At 36.5% G+C, this 16,281-nt stretch overlaps 1 protein-coding gene across 1 annotated transcript in view; it reads left to right on the top strand.

The window, feature by feature from the left end:
- The window catches only part of GTF2B (general transcription factor IIB), a 32,321-nt gene that overhangs the window by 1,612 nt on the left and 14,428 nt on the right, over window positions 1–16,281 (top strand). The window contains exon 2 of the mRNA XM_055340943.1: window positions 3,573–3,679. Coding sequence (XP_055196918.1) covers window positions 3,573–3,679 — 107 coding nt within the window. The remainder of the gene's footprint in view (window positions 1–3,572; window positions 3,680–16,281) is intronic.

The raw sequence follows: 16,281 nt of genomic DNA, 5'->3' as shown, positions 1-16,281 counted from the left end.
TTTATTTTCTTCATTTGTTAAAAAATAATTTTTGGAATAAATTGTTTCTGGACACGTCCAGGTCTTAAATCTATGTGTCATTGAGTTGTCCATCTCTAAATTTTCTACGGGTGAGAACAAAGGTAAAATGTTAGTATTTCTGCCTTTTAGCTTTTTTTTTTTTTTTTTTTTTTTTTTTCCCCTTGAGGGAGAATAGTTACTAGGTTATGAAACTGCCTGGTGTTTTCACAGAGAAAAACACAAATGTTGTGAGTTCAAGTCTAAACTCCACCACTTATTCTGTAATTTCAGGCTTATCGTTCTGTAAGCTTAATCTTTAGAAGGGAAATAACCTTTATTTTGCAGGGTTGCTATGAAGATGAATAATATGTGTAGCACTAGGCACACAGTGGGGACCCAATAAGTGATCGTTATAAAGTGAGATTTGGGTTTATCTGGCTCCTTAGGTACTCTGAATTGTTTTAATGTCTTGGGTGGTTGTTTACTCCATTCTTTCTCTTTCATTTCTCTCTCTTCCTTCCCCCACTGCCCTACTCTTGTGGCTCCTTTTTGATTACTCTTGTGGATATTCTAATTAAAGTTGACTGCTGTATCATGATTCGTTTTTTTTTTATTATTTTTTTATTTTTTAATATTTATTCATGAGATACACAGAGAAGAGAGAGGCAGAGACACAGGCAGAGGGAGAAGCAGGCTCCACGCAGGGAGCCCGACATGGGACTCGATCCCAGGTCTCTAGGATCACCCTGGGCCGCAGGCGGCACTAAACTGCTGCGCCACCGGGGCTGCCCCTCATGATTCATTTTATTTTGGATACGTAACACACAGTAGTACAAAAACAAAAGTGAAAAGAAGTTTCGTTTCTTGCCTAGCTCTCAGCCATCTAATTCTCCCCTGAAAGCAGCCATCATAACCAGTTTCTTGGTGTTTTCCTAATAGTTTAACAAACTTGTTTAACAGTGCCAATCTCTCTTGTTCCCCCAAAGTCCATTGTAAACAGTATGCTACCTTTTTACCGTTTTTGTGAAGTTAGCACACATTTTAGGTGCGCAGTTCAGTTAAAAATGAGCGCATAGACATAGCTACCACCCCGGTCAAGAAATTAATTGCCACTAGCACCCTGGAAGCCTCCTTGTGCCCTCAGCCATTACCCCCTTTCCAAACATAACCATATCCCAACTTCTAATACCATAGATTTATTTTGCCCACTTTAAGGTTTATATAAATGGTTTGTTTTCCTCTGCCTACTTTCTTTTGATCAGTATTTTTGAGAATCATCTTTGTTACTGCATATAACTGTAATTCATACTTTTTCTAGTTTTGTATAAAATCCCTATGGGTGCCTAGGTGGCTCAGTCGGGTAAACGTCCAGCTCACGGTTTCAGCTTAGGTCCTGGTCTCCTGGTTGTGTGATTGAGCCCTACATCGGACTCTGTGCTCAGTGCAGGGTTAGCTTCAGATTGTCCCTCTCTCTCTCAAATAAATAAAATCTTTAAGAAAAAAAATCCCTAACTTTTTTCACTTACCGTATCTTTGAGATGTTTATATATCATTTGTATGCATACATACAAGATAATTCTACTTTTTTTTTTTAGATTTTTTAAAATTTTTATTTATTTATGTATGATAGAGAGAGAGAGAGAGAGGCAGAGACACAGGCAGAGGGAGAAGCAGGCTCCATGCACTGGGAGCCCGATGTGGGACTCGATCCCGGGTCCCCAGGATCGCGCCCTGGGCCAAAGGCAGGTGCTAAACTGCTGCACCACCCAGGGATCCCGATAATTCTACTTTTTAATAGTGCAAAATATATGGCCTTATCTTTGTATGCTTTGTGCCATATGGCTGCCTATTTGTAATTATTGTTACTCTGTTAAGATTTTCCTTTATTTCAACATAGTTTTTCATAATTTATACTAACCTCTTAATTTATGTCATAATTTTTAAAATATTTTCCTAATAGGAATTTATGGAATAAGTACGATTATAAAACAAACTTCTATTTCCCCATTTCCCAATGAACAGATCCAAGACATGTTCTGGTTAACTTGAATTTATACATTTTGGGATGTGGATTATTTTATCAGTTATTCACTGGGAATCACCTATGTTGAGAGTTGATATTCTGAATTATATTTGCTGATATTAGAAAAATTTACCCAAACCACAACTATCTGCTTGCTTACTGTAACAATGTTTAATAATGTCTTTTAGATGTATATTTGCGATGGCCATAATTTAACCTTGTGTTGTAGTATTTCAAGTGAACTTTTATTTTTATTTTTTAAAGATTTTCTTTATTCATGAGAAATAGAGAGGCAGTGACACAGGCAGAGGGGGAAGCAGGCTCTTCACGGGGAGCCTGATGCAGGACTCCATCCCAGCACCCTGGGATCATGACGTGAGTCAAAGGTAGACACTCAACCACCGAGCCATCCAGTGTCCCTCAAGTGAACTTTTAAAGAGGGCTTATTTTCCATGATACCAAACGTTTAATTATTGTGAGAGAAATAACTACTAAATCTGTGTTAAATATCTTTGTTGCTTTTTATTTAAAAAAAAATTTTTTTTTAAGTAAGCTTTATGCCCAGTGTGGGGCTTGAACTCGCAACCCTGAGATTAGGAGTCACATTCTCTACTACCTGAGCCAGCCAGACACCCCTCTTTGTTGCTTTTTAAAACTGATTTTGTGTCATTTAAGATTGATGGGTCTTTCCCAAACTGCTTTATTTTCAAAATAGAATAATTGAGCACATTAGTACTATCACAAATAGATTAAAAAGTAGCTTTTGAAACCATTTCTTGAATGGTAGCAACTCATTTTTTTGACTAAATGAAATCTTCAGGTGCTAAGTTCAGCAGATGCAGGCACATCCTCCGTTCTATCTACCTGTTAGGTTCGGTCTGCTATTCTAAATCTATTACTAAGATATTCAGCAAGTAGGAAAAAAAAAAAAATTGAAATGTATTCTGACCAGAAAAATAAATGGTAAGTCACACAAACCAGATGATTATATGTAAATGTCACAGGTTATTATGGTAGCTAGTCATTTCTATGCTAATCAAGATTTTTAAAAATCGAAATAACCTATGTATTAAAAGAAAATTCACTTGCTTTCCCCTTAGGTTTGTTTGTTTGTTTATTTATTTATTTTGAAGATTTATTTATTTATTTATTCATGAGAGAGAGAGAGAGAGGCAGAGACACAGGCAGAGGGAGAAGCAGGCTCCATGCAGGGAGCCCGACGTGGGACTCGATCCCGGGACTTCAGGATCGTGCCCTGGCGCTAAACCGCTGAGCCACCCAGGGATTCCCCCCTTTGGGTTTTTAAAGCCTTTAATGTCTGCAGACCTGAAACTGTTCTTAGAAAAAACAATTGTAATGGAATCTATCTGTTAATTAGTAGTTGGAATTAAAAGTTAGCTAACTGGGATGTTTACTTTGCAGATTTAGCTTAAGTGTATTACACATGTATAGTATTGGGGAATTGTTCAAATCTTTCTTTACCCTTTCACCCTAAAAGATTACTTTGTTACATTGGGAGAATATAAAAAAAAATTTTTTTTTCATTTAGTTTGGATGCTCTTCCAAGAGTCACGTGTCCAAACCATCCAGATGCGATTTTAGTGGAGGACTACAGAGCTGGTGATATGATCTGTCCAGAATGTGGCCTGGTTGTAGGTAAGCAGTTACTATGGTTTTAAGTGAAATCACTATTTTGGGTACTTTGCTTTTGTGCATTTCCTGAAGTTTCTTTTAATGAATACATTTTGTTTTTTCCCCTACAGGTAATTCTTAATTATTTTACAACCAACATACAAAAAGAATTAGGGAAAAAAGTCTAAAATCAGAGATACCATATTTTATTGCCTATACAAATGCATATATTTCATGATGTTGGATATGAAAGAACATTTAAATTTGAGACAACCAATCCAAAAGACCTTCAGTCCTTAGTCTTCTTTTTTTTTTTTTTTTTTTTTTAAGATTTTATTTACATGAGAGAGTGCAAGCATAGAAGGAGAGGGAGAAGCAGACTCCCCGCTGAGCAGAAAGCCTGAGGCGGGGCTGGATCCCAGGACCCTGAGATCATGACCTGAGCCAAAGGCAGTTACTTAACAGACTGAGCCACCCAGGAGTCCCTCCTGAACCCCTCTTAGTCTTAAGTATTTGTTGAGGGTAGAGTGGGGGTGGTGGTGACACTTATTTTTATAAAATAATGAATTAGGGGTGCCTGGGTGAAGCATCTGACTCTTGGTTTTGACTCGGATCATGAACTCCAGGTTGTGGGATCCAGCTCCATGTTGGGCTCCATGCTCAGTGCAGAATCTGCTTGAGATTCTCTCTCTCTTGTTCCTCCTCCTCTGCCCCCTTCCCCCTGCTCTCTCTCTCTAAAAAGAAATAAATACATCTTTTAAAAAAATGAATAAATTTAATCCAACTTTTGTGGCTTTTAGATATTTAAACAAGATTTGTTTTAGGGTAATAAAGGTGTATCTGCACTGAATCTTACCCAAGGCCTTTTAGTTAACGGATCCAGTTGCTTATATAGAATGATTTATTTATGAATTTCTGGTATAAGATTGTTATTGTCAAAAACACTGCTTAACATTTTCATTTTGTTTCTACTTGCTCACTTATCCAGATATATAGCCAAACTTTTGAAGAGAAATGGTCTGTTCAAAAATTATTCTTATGGGGGGGTTGTAGCTAGCCCTTGAAAAGAGTGGGACTTATTAGCCAGTTGAAATACTTAGAAATGAAAGTGCTAGTAGGATTATGGGAGGTATAACAGAAACATTGGTGGTGATACATTGTGGAATTGCCTTACTTGGAGGACATTGGCAGTATTCATCCAAGTAGACTGCTCTCCTCAGACCTCCAGTGGAAGTTTTAAATCATACAGAGTCACTAATAGGAATTATAATCCACTTATAATTAATTGAATTCTATTCAGGAAGCAATATTAATAGCTTAAATATGCTGGACACTGTTTTAAATGATTTATGTATTCACTCAGTTTATCCTCAGAGAAACCTTTGCGATAAGTACTACTAATATCTTCATTTCAGAGATGAGAAACTCAAGTTTAGTGTGGTAGTGTAACTCCACTGTCTGCATGGAGTCACATTTCTATCCTAGATTGCCTTCTGTAGTAAAATGAGTTCATTTTGAGATTGGCATTCTGTGACCCACCACCTTTTATTATATATGGCCTGCCTGCTAAGAATGGCTTTTACATTTTTAAGTGGTTGAAAAAAACTCAAAAGAACAATAATATTTTGGGATATATGAAAATAATACCAAATTCGAATTTCAGCATTCATACCTAAAGTTTTATTGGACACAGCCACACTTGCTAGTTATATATTGTCTGTGACTGTCTTTGCATTATGACAGCAGAATTTAGTAGTTGCCACAGAAACCATATGTGGTGCTCTCTTCACTTCATACTGCTGCCCAGTGCACTATAAATCCCAGTAATGCAGTTAAAATTCCTTAGCGTTTTGAGTACAAAGCCTGTCTCCATACTGCAACATTTTATTTTGTTACCATACCCATCATGTCAAAACAAAAAGAAAAAAGTGAACTTTGAAAGTCATGCTTTTAAAAGTACATGCTTTTAAGGGTTATTTTGTTATTGAATCAGCTGGCAAAACTTTGAATTTATTTTGCATTGATACTATAGCTCTGCTAAAAGAATATAATAAACTTTCATGTTACCTTACCAGATAAACAATTCTCATACCAATTTAGTAAAACAATGATCAGAAAATTTAGAAAATGTGTAGTGGAATATCTCATCACAGCAGAATTTCTTCACAACAATACAAGAATACAATAAGGCTGCAGTTAAAGTAAGTTTCTGAGTGGCTTATTTGTAGCCCATATAGGGTAAGCCATTTACCAATGATGAGTTAGTTAATTTGTGTTTGTGATAGCTGAAGAAATATGTCCAGAAAAAAACTTATTTAAGACAATTAGCCTCTCAGCAAAAACAGTTGCTTGAAGAATTAAGGACCTTGGGAGCAACACTGATAGTCGATTAAAAGTCCAGGCAAATTTCAAGTATTTTTCCTAGACTTTTTTTTTCTTCCCTAGACTCTTGATGACTAGATAGATGTTACTGAGTTGTTGATTCATTGTGTCAGTGCAGAGTTTTTAAGAGTTTGAATCATCTGCATGGAACAACTACAGGAGAAACTATTTTTAAAGAAGTTAGAAAAATGCTAATTGAGTACAATCTGAAGTGGAATCTGCTAAGATGTGTTATAACTGATGATGGTAAAAATACATGTGGAAGAAGACTTAGTTGGACAGAGATTGTGAAAGTGTAAGATTTGTAAAGCCTGTAGTTATTTATTGTATTCGTCAGCAAGTATATAGTAGAAGAGATTTGAATCTGTTCTGTTACTGAGCAGTATATCAGTAGTGAACTTCATTCACTCTCATGGACTTAACTGTCAGCATTTCAGTGAATCATTGTCAGAAATAGAAGCTGAGTATCTCAACTTGCCTACCACAGAGTAATTTGATAGCTTAGTGGTAGCAGTTTTCTTAAAATTGTTTTTGAGCTCAGGGCCAAGGTTGAAATTTTTCTGAACTGAGTCCTGCCTTCGACCACTACTGTTGAACACTGGATGGCTTAGAAATTAGCTTTTGCTGCAGACTTGCTAATATTTCTTAATTCAACCTAGAATTACAAGGCAAAATAGTGCCTATATGTTAAGATTGCACTGTAATAAAATCAATTTGGCAACAACATTATTTGAATCACAAATAACGTCAAGTTGCTTTAATATATTTTATAAACTTTCATTACTGTCAGAAGTTAAAACAGGAACTAGGATCTTCATTCCCACACAAATCTGCAGCAGCTATATTTTCCAAACTCAAACTATAATCAGTGTTTTCCAGACCTGGATGCAAAGGAAATTTTCATATTTCAGAATCTGTTTAACTCTGCAATTAAGGACCTTCCACCTAACCTTCAATTGGGAGTGATTAATCTACAATGTAATGACATGTTAAAAGGCAAAATATCAGAAGAATGTAATAAAATTCTATAAATGCCTTTCAAGCAATGAATATGCTCAATTAAAATCATATGCTTGCAGATTAATATCAGTATTTGGCAGTTCTTATCTGTGTGTGAAAAAGACTTTTTAAAAAATGAAATACATAAAATCCTTTTAACACAGCATTGACAGATGAACATTTGTAATTGATTTTGATGATAGAGAACACTAACTGAATTCCAATTAAGTGAAATATTATCACCCCAAAAGAGAATTCTCTTCTTTCTCAGTAGTAGATATGTATTACAACAAATTATACTCAGCTATTATTATAGTTTTAATTTCATCAATAGAAAAATCAGTGGAATTTTCCTCTTCATGCAAGTGCCTCAGTTTAGCCTCTTGACCCACAAAGCCTAAAATATTTACTATATGGCCCTTTAGAGAAAAATGTTTTCCAACCCATAAGTTAAATGAGAACATTCTAATTCCATAGTATTAGGATCAAACTGGTAGTATGTAAGAGTTAAGAGATAGAGGTTGCAGATAATTTCAGCTTCTTGGCTCTCCTAATTTAAAAAGCAGTTCAGGAATTTTGCATTCTATTCCCAACCCTTCCATCAGCTTCACTTCAAACTAGCATGATAGTTCTGTAAGATTAATCAACTGGAGAAGGAAGATCTAATTCATAAGGCTTAAGTCCTTTTTTTGTGCTTGGAATCTCTAATCTTTACTTGCATTTTTCTGCTTATATCAAACCAAACAAGTTAGTTTACTTTTAGTTTTGTTTTATTTACTTATCAACCTTGAACACCAGCATTGAAACTATTATATTTTATCCTAACTAAAGCAATTAGGCTAAATTGTAAGGCCTGAAAATTAAAAAAAAATAATAATCTGATTAAATTTCCTTTCTGTATACAGAAATATCTTTTTATGGTAATTGATTTTTCTGGGGATACCTGGGTGGCTCAGCAGTTTAGCGCCTGCCATCATCCCAGGGTGTGATCCTGGAGTCCTGGGATCAAGTCCCACATCGGGCTCCCTGCATGGAGCCTGCTTCTCCCTCTGCCTGTGTCTCTGCCTCTCTGTGTGTCTCATGAATAAATAAATAAAATCTTTTTTAAAAATTGGGTTTTTCGGACAAAAATATAACAGACACCTGTTTTAAAATACACAGTAGCTTCATCCATGTATTTGTGGTTAAACATGTAGTGTGTCCTGCAAATGAAGTATCTATTCCATGAAGGTGGAAGGCAAGAGTCTGCTAACAAAGTTCCATTTTGCTGAAGAGATAATCAAATTATGTTGAAAACTTAAATGAACATTACAATCCATGAGTCTAAATTAAAAAATACATGTACATGTGTACATATATACATAAATGCATATGTTACTGTCATAGATTGATCATAAATTTAGATTGTATTATATATTTAATTGGCTTTGCATCAACTTGCTGATTTAAAGGAATATGCTCTTTGTTTCCAGTTCAGTTCTGCCTTTATCTTTTATGCTATAGAGACAGGGAAGAAATTAGTCTGGGCAGATATCCTCAACCCACTAAGGGCATAAAGTTTGTGGCATTTTTTATATTTGAGATATTGATGTTCACAGAGATTTAAATACAGATGTCATTCTGTGCTTCATAATAATCTTGGTTTACATGATTTGAATGTGCTTGCTATAACATTTTACCTTGTCTGAAACTTTTTAGATTATGCCATATTTATTGAATAAGCATTTTCAATAGCTTTTGATTTAAATAATCAGACAACTATAGAAACTGGAACTCTTAGATTTGTTTTTGAACAACTCAATACTTAATATTTAATTTGTACTTAAACTTAGGGCAGACTGTTGTCACTAACTCCTCTTAATTTCAAACTCAACACTAGATACTGCTCAACTGTTGATGAAAGGTATTGCTGCCATCTTTGGAGATTACATTTTGTCAAACCTCGAATGTCTTTTAATTTTCCCCCCCAGTATTTAAGTAGTTGTGTGGTATTTAGTTTCACCTGTAACTTGGGTGGTTTCCAATATTTTGTGGCTATTTTTAATACTATTTAATGTGTAGTGATTGCCTACTTGACTTCTCTTTTATTTGAATTACGAGACTTTTATTTTAAACATGGGAAGTGTTATGATTTGTCATTGGCTGTTTAATCTTACCAATGATTCTTAGGGTATTGGTAGTGATCTCTAAGGCCAATTTTTGGGCAGCCCTGGTGGCTCAGTGGTTTAGCACCACCTTCAGCCCAGGGTGTGATCCTGGAGACCTGGGATCAAGTCCCATGTCCGGCTCCCTGCATGGAGCCTGCTTCTCCCACTGTGTCTCTGCCTCTCTCTGTGTGTGTCTCATGAATAAATAAAATCTTTTTTTAAAAAATTAAATAAAATAAGGCCAATTTTTAAAGCAAAGCTTTGCCATTTCTACCATGCAACTGTTGGCTCTAACAGCACTGTTTTATGGTGTTTCTCCCCCCAAATCCTAACTGTGGTTGTGTCACTAAAAATTGAGCACTAGGTGGCAGTGTAATCATATTTAGATTATCTGTTCAAAATTTCACCTTGTACATTGTTTATAGCCAGCAAAGTATTAAGTTAGTAAGCTGCTGTTAAAGCATAAAATTGGTTATGATGTTTATAAATTAGGATTTCAAATCAGGTGGTGTTTAGATGTAGTTATCATTTCCAGTTAAGCCACTTTTTATGTGCCGTTTAAACCTGAATTCTTTCATTGTTCTTAAAAGGAATATAAGGAAACTACCAGTAAATAGTATAGGTATATTTGAATGAAAAAGATGAGCCAACGTGACTTCTTTTTAAAGTCATTCTGGATATTGTTTATACCAGGGCATCTGAAGTATAAATGTGCATTAAGAATCAGCTGTTTAAAGATTCCAAACCCCATTTCTAGAAATTCTAGTTCAGATCATAATCAGTAACATATTAAGAGACACACATCTGTACTATTAATTTACCACATTTTTTGAGATCTTCTGTACATTTGGGTTTTCATCTTTTCCACGTCAGCAGACTGCAGATCCCTGTGGGGCAGATAGCTTATGCGTGTCCATAGCTCCTAGTATAACTAGTGGCCCTCGAATCTAGGCTTGGCTCTATAAGTTAATGAGCTATGTAACTATAAGCAAGTTACATAATTTCTCCAAGCTTAACTTTCTTCATGTGTAAAAATAAGTCATCCCCCCACCCCCACCGCGCACCCCAAACGGGGAGCAGCTACCATACCTCTCAGAATTGTTAGGAGTTGTTAAAAATCAAATGAGATAATGTGTAAAATGTATAGTATGAGATTTCTGTGATATTTTGGGGGTACCAGTACTCCTTTTCTCTTAACCTTGTAGAAAAAGCAGGTGATTCTGAGATGCCATTCATCATAGCACGTCAGTTTGCAAAATGTGTTTGGGTGAGTCTACCAGATTGAACGCTCTCCCTTTTAAAGGATTTTATGGGGTTTCTCCCCCCATAAAATTTTAAAGATTACCAGATTACCATTTTTATTTTATTTTTTTCTTCTCAGATTACCATTTTTAAATTTGCATTAGCAGTGTTTCCTAAAGGAAAAAATTCAAGAATATTCACTTTCAAATTCTTGCTTAAGCCCTCAGAGATAGCGGCCTTCCTTCCCCTCCCCCCCCCCCCCCCCCAAATAGCTGCCTTAACCTAAATTTAGAATTTTTAATTTAGGTGCTATTTTACCTTAAGCATCAGAGCATTTCTAAGTTTATTTGGTTAACACAGCCACTCTTTGGGGGTAACTGAAGCTTGCAATTCTTAGGTAATTAGTGTAAGATTTTACATCTAGTAGGTGAAGGAGAGCCTTTCAAATCCAGATCTGTAGGACTTAACAAGCCTGTTTCTCTTAAGGTGCTATGCTGGTCAGGGAGAGGGAGGGAAGGATCAGATGCTATAAGCAAGCTCTAGAGCAATTTGGCTACTGTGTGGAAGGGAGGAGAGTGTATTAATACATCACAGCATGGTAAAAGCTCTATTCCAGATCTTCCAAGTTTGTTGAGAACACAAAGGAAGGAAGCAGTGACTTCCTGGGGAAATTATTGTTTAATTTACATTGAAACCTGATCGTTAAGCATGAGGAAGGGTTTATGGAGGGAAGGTCATTCCAAGTGGAAGGGTAAAGAAACACGTCCCATAGGATAGAGGCCTGAAAGTGTTAGTATGTGAATGACTCAAATTATTTTGACCAAGGTTAGGATGCATCTTCCATCAGGGTTGCAGTTCTTCAGTGTAGACGCTGCTGCTGCAAACCTGCCTGTATTTGAGGAAAAAAAGAGATTTATTCAGATACACAGGGCTGGAATTTACAATGCATTTTCCTTTACAAATGGTTTTCTGAATGGTAATTGTACTGACTTATATGGATTTTTGTTTAAGGCCCCAAATCAGGGTAAAGTAGGCTTTTGTGGGCTGGTCCGGGAAATTAACTATGATGTGGTTCGTTTCTAAGTGGTAAATCATTTTGAGTTTTTACTCAGTTTACATTGTGGGAACATAAACTGTGATTTAGAGACTTGCTATAGTATTAATGGTACTTCTTTTTAAAGTATCTATTGATCAAATAGCTCTTGAAAATTGTCTTTAATGCTAGCTTTCTTTTTTAAAAAAAAATTATTATTTGACAAAGAGTACAAGCAGGGAGAGTGGCAGGGAGAGGCTCAGCTCAGTGGGGAGCCTGATGTGGGGGCTCGATCCCAGTATCCTGGGATCATGATCTGAGCCAAAGGCAGGCGCTTAACTGATTCAGCCACCTAGGTGCCACATAATGCAAGCTTTCTGATAAGAATGTACAGAAACTAAACTAAAAAATCAAGGTTCTTTGAAATAGCATAAGGAGGAATGGTAGAAGGGTAGATGACTAGGAAGGTGTGGAAGCTAATGATGCATTTCATTTCAGCGTTAGACTAATACATGTAGTGTGTTGACTTAAACAATTTTTCAAAGCACCTAAATTATCTTTAAAAAACCTCAATGCTTAGGGTTTGTCCACCTTGAGTAATACATTCTGATTATTGAACTTTCAGACATGACATGTTTTGAAAAAATTTGTAGTTTCAAATCAAATCGTTTTAATTTTAATCTTTTGAAAACAAGTAATTTGCAGAATGTTGTTCTAAGACTCCTACTTCTGAATTCTCTACTGCTAGTTGTATACCAAAATGCTCAAATCACTTTCTAGGAAGATGGCAGAAAGAATTAAAATTTAGGGTAACTCATTCTAATACTCTTTTTAAAAATTTCTTTATTAATTTACAGTAAGAAAAATCTGAGGCTAGGTCAGGCCTTAAAAGATCAGACTCTTCAGTATTGGTTTCCTGGCTGCTTTTGGTATATTGCAGTTTTCCCCTGCACTGTTCAGATTGCTACTATAAGCCATTCTGGTTTTAATATTGTACTACAGAATAACCTCTGGTTGGATTTCTAGTTTATAGCTTGCATGGTAAGAAGGTTAGATAAGTTTGTCTTGAAGTACTGTTTCCTTTAGACTATGAGGCAAAGTACCTTAGTTCTACTGGACATTCTTTCTCCTTTCTCTCCTACCCCATAATTCCTTGTAGTAGTAGAGGCCATGGGTTGTTGGCCTGCTATCTATTTCCCCACTCTTTGTTTAGTAGTAGAATCCCCACATTTTAAGCAGGCGTGTGGCTGCCCAGCTGGACTGTATTGCCCACCTCCTTTGTAGCTAGGCATGACCATGTGATCTAACCAGTGAGTTGTAGGTAGAACAGGTATGTGCAACTCTGGATCCTGCCATCAGGGATGTACACTCCCTTTTTCTCCATCCCACTAGGTAGAATGCAGACATGATAAAGGGAACCACCGGTAGGCATCTTATGCTGCAAACGCTAGTCATGATCAAGATGGCTTATTAAAAAGGTAGAAGGTGCCTGGGTCACACTAGTCTAGTAGGACTGTTCACTGTGGTCTCTTAATGTGAGGAAGTTCTATCTTGTTTAAGCAATTATTATTTTTGCTTTAATCACAAATCTGCCTGTATCCTTCCTGATAAGTTTCTAGAGTCATCCTGGGAATTCATTTTATTTAGGTCATCTGTTAACTGCCAGTGGCTATGGGTACCCAGAGAGATTGGGAATTCCTGGTGGCAGTGGGTTAGGAGGTTTTCCACCATGACTGCCACCACTGGGCATGGATTAATCGTTCTTTAGTACAGGATGGATAAGCAGAAAAGTCAACCTGAGGCTTATGAATAAAAACTACAGTGAAGAGGAACAGTGATCCAGTGGACTTAACAAAATTCTGCCCCTGGCATAGTTTACTAGAAGAAAGTTAGAAAATAACGGATATTTGGGGGATCAATGAAATATAGCTTCCATAATATTTCTATTAAATGTTATCAGGAAGAAATAAGATAACCCAAGGAGACAAACACAGTAAAACTTTTATTTTTTAGTTCATGAGAGCCAAAGGCAGATGCTCAACCACTGAGCCACCCAGGCGTCCCAGTAAAACTGTTTTAGATAGTAATTAGGTGATTCAACATTCTAGAAAATTGAATCAGCAAAGCAGAGAAGCAATCTGAATATAAAGAATGAATGAGGAAGTGGTAAAGACAAGATAGCCATTATGGTACTACTTGAAGATCCAGGTGAATATGATAAAGTATTAAAGGTGCAGCAGAAGAAAATGTACATTTGTGGCAGTAGACCCTCATGGTTGCAAATCAAGAATCCTGCACACCAGTTGGGAGTGTGTCTTTTAAACACTTAAAAATATATTCTTGGTGAAGACTTGCAAATCATGAACCAGTAATGTTAACTCTGATTCCTTGGTTTGTTGTTTGACAGAAAAAGGAAGTCCTAGAACAATTTCCCACAAAATACAGTGCTTAAATTCTGTTTGCTAATTGTTGTATGGAACAGCATTGATGACTATTTGCTGATATTCCTGGTTCTTTGAGCTACCTGGAATTTTATGCTTTTTCACCTTCTTTGAAGTTAAGCATCACTCCTTGACTGGCTTTGGCCAACGGCATGTGAGTGGAAATATTACTATTCGAAACTATTAAGTCAGTGCATAACTTAACCACATTCTTTTACCCCCCTAGCTTGTCTCAAGTGGTAGGAATTCTATCATTTTGAGTGAGGATGGCATAGCAAGCTGTCCTATCCCTATATAGAGACATGTGGTATGAATAAGAAAGAAACCTTTGTTTTAAGCCACTGGCCTGAAATTATTACTCAAGAACAACTTAATTTATCTTAATGCGTAAGCACTAGAAGAATAACTCACGAAATGCTGTGCTTTGCTAAGATGACAAACATTTAATGAACTCAGCACAATCCCAATATAAGATAGTCTGCATTATAGTAGACTGATGCTTTAATAAATGTCTATTTTAGTTCACCTAAAATAGTTCACCAGTTCACCAGTCTGTTACTTTTATGCATAATGTTGAAATATTGGAGACATTTCTGTTTTAAATCAAAGGCATTGTTTTGAAAGTTCTGACAAGTGCTGTAGATATAAAATAGAAACGGAAGTTAAGCATTGGAAGAGGAACAAGTTCTTTGCCACTGATGATGGGATTCTATATCTAGAATATTCAGATCAAATTTTAAAAATTAATAGTCTATTAAAAGTGGCTGAATATAAGCATATAAAATATTACAGCAATTACTAGTTAGAAAATGGGATTTTTACCGGAAAAAAATTAGATCTAGTCATAAATGTGACATACATATAATCTGAAAGTAGAGCTTAAGAAAGTATTGCCTTGTCCAAGAAGATTGATAATTGTTCTGCCATTGCCAAAATAATGGATAGGTTTGGTGCAGCTTAATTCAAAATCAACAGTATTTTGGTGGGAGTGAGTTTTCATTTGTAATTTATTGATGTATAATTGCATGCAGTATAATGCACAGATCCCAGATGTAGAGTTTGCACCTTGACACTGCATATACTGCTCTCATCAACACACTAATCAGGATGTTTAGACCATTTCCTTCCGTTCTCAGAAGTTCCTTTATGTTTCTTTTTAGTCAGTCACCTCTGTTCCCCTACCCAGTGGCAGCCACTGTACTGATTTCTATCTTCATAGATTATTTTGCATGTTTTTGAACTTCCTATAAATAGAATCACGTAGTATGGTTTTTTAGTGACTTTCTGGGCTCAATAGTGTTTTTGAATGCATTTACATTACTGCATGTCTCAGTAGTTTATTTGCTGAGAGATATCCTATTGTATACATTTTCCTGTTAATGGACATTGGATTGTTTCCAGTTTTTAGTAAAATGAGTAATGCTGCTATGAACATTCTTGTATGAGACTTTTGTAGGTAAATATTTAAGAGTGGAAATGCCAAATCATGAGGTTGGTGCCATAGCAGTTGGTGTGAATGGTTTTGGCAATTATTCTCGAATTGTTCTTGAAAAAGAAATGAAACTTACTCTCTTAGAATATGGTAAAAATATTAGTTTGCTCCCCCAACCTAACGTCTCTGCTGCAGGCTTCCACACTGCCGCCATGGCCAACGTAGAAGATGGTGAACAACCCTGCACCGGGTCCTCTCACTCTGGGAGCTCAGGCTCCAAGTCTGGGAGGCAACCAAATGTTCTGTCTCAAAAAGTGGAATGCGGTGGCCATGTGGAGCTGGGACATGGAGTGCAATAGGTGCACCATCTCCTGGGTCCAGGTGATGGATGCCTGTCTTAGATGTCAAGCCAAAAATGAACAAGAGGATTGTGTTGTGGTCTGGGGAGAATGTAATCCTTCCTTTCACAACCACTGCATGTCCCTTTGGGGGAAACAGGACAATCACCACCCTCTCTGCCAGCAAGATTGGGTGGTCCAAAGAATCGCCAAATGAGAATGGTGGAGGACTTTCTTAGTGCATTTGTTTAGAGCCCTGGTGGATCTTGTTATCAAGTGCCCTGTGAAGGCCAGAACATTCCAGGAAACTAATTCTTCAAATAGGAGGAGATGGCTATGTGGTCTCTTGGTACTCATCAGAGGCGTGTTAGTATTTGTCAGTTTCATTTTCAGAAATCCTCTATAATAAGACAATTTATTATATTAAAGATGGTCATTCCTACCTCTGTAGTATATGTCACACATACTGCTTAGAAGTACTTTAAAGGAGAAAAGAGCCACAAATTGAATGACTGTAATTTATTTATTGATATCCAAAGGGCTGTGGAAGCAGTTCCATTTGGAATAGATGTATGCTTATAGTTGATCGGTTGGGAAAAAAAAAAAAAAGAC

This window comes from Nyctereutes procyonoides, unplaced genomic scaffold (assembly GCF_905146905.1).
Source record: "Nyctereutes procyonoides isolate TBG_1078 unplaced genomic scaffold, NYPRO_anot_genome, whole genome shotgun sequence".
Lineage (NCBI taxonomy): Eukaryota > Metazoa > Chordata > Mammalia > Carnivora > Canidae > Nyctereutes > Nyctereutes procyonoides.
The sequence above is the reverse complement of the archived record's forward strand: the minus strand, read 5'-3'. Positions and strand labels throughout refer to the sequence as shown.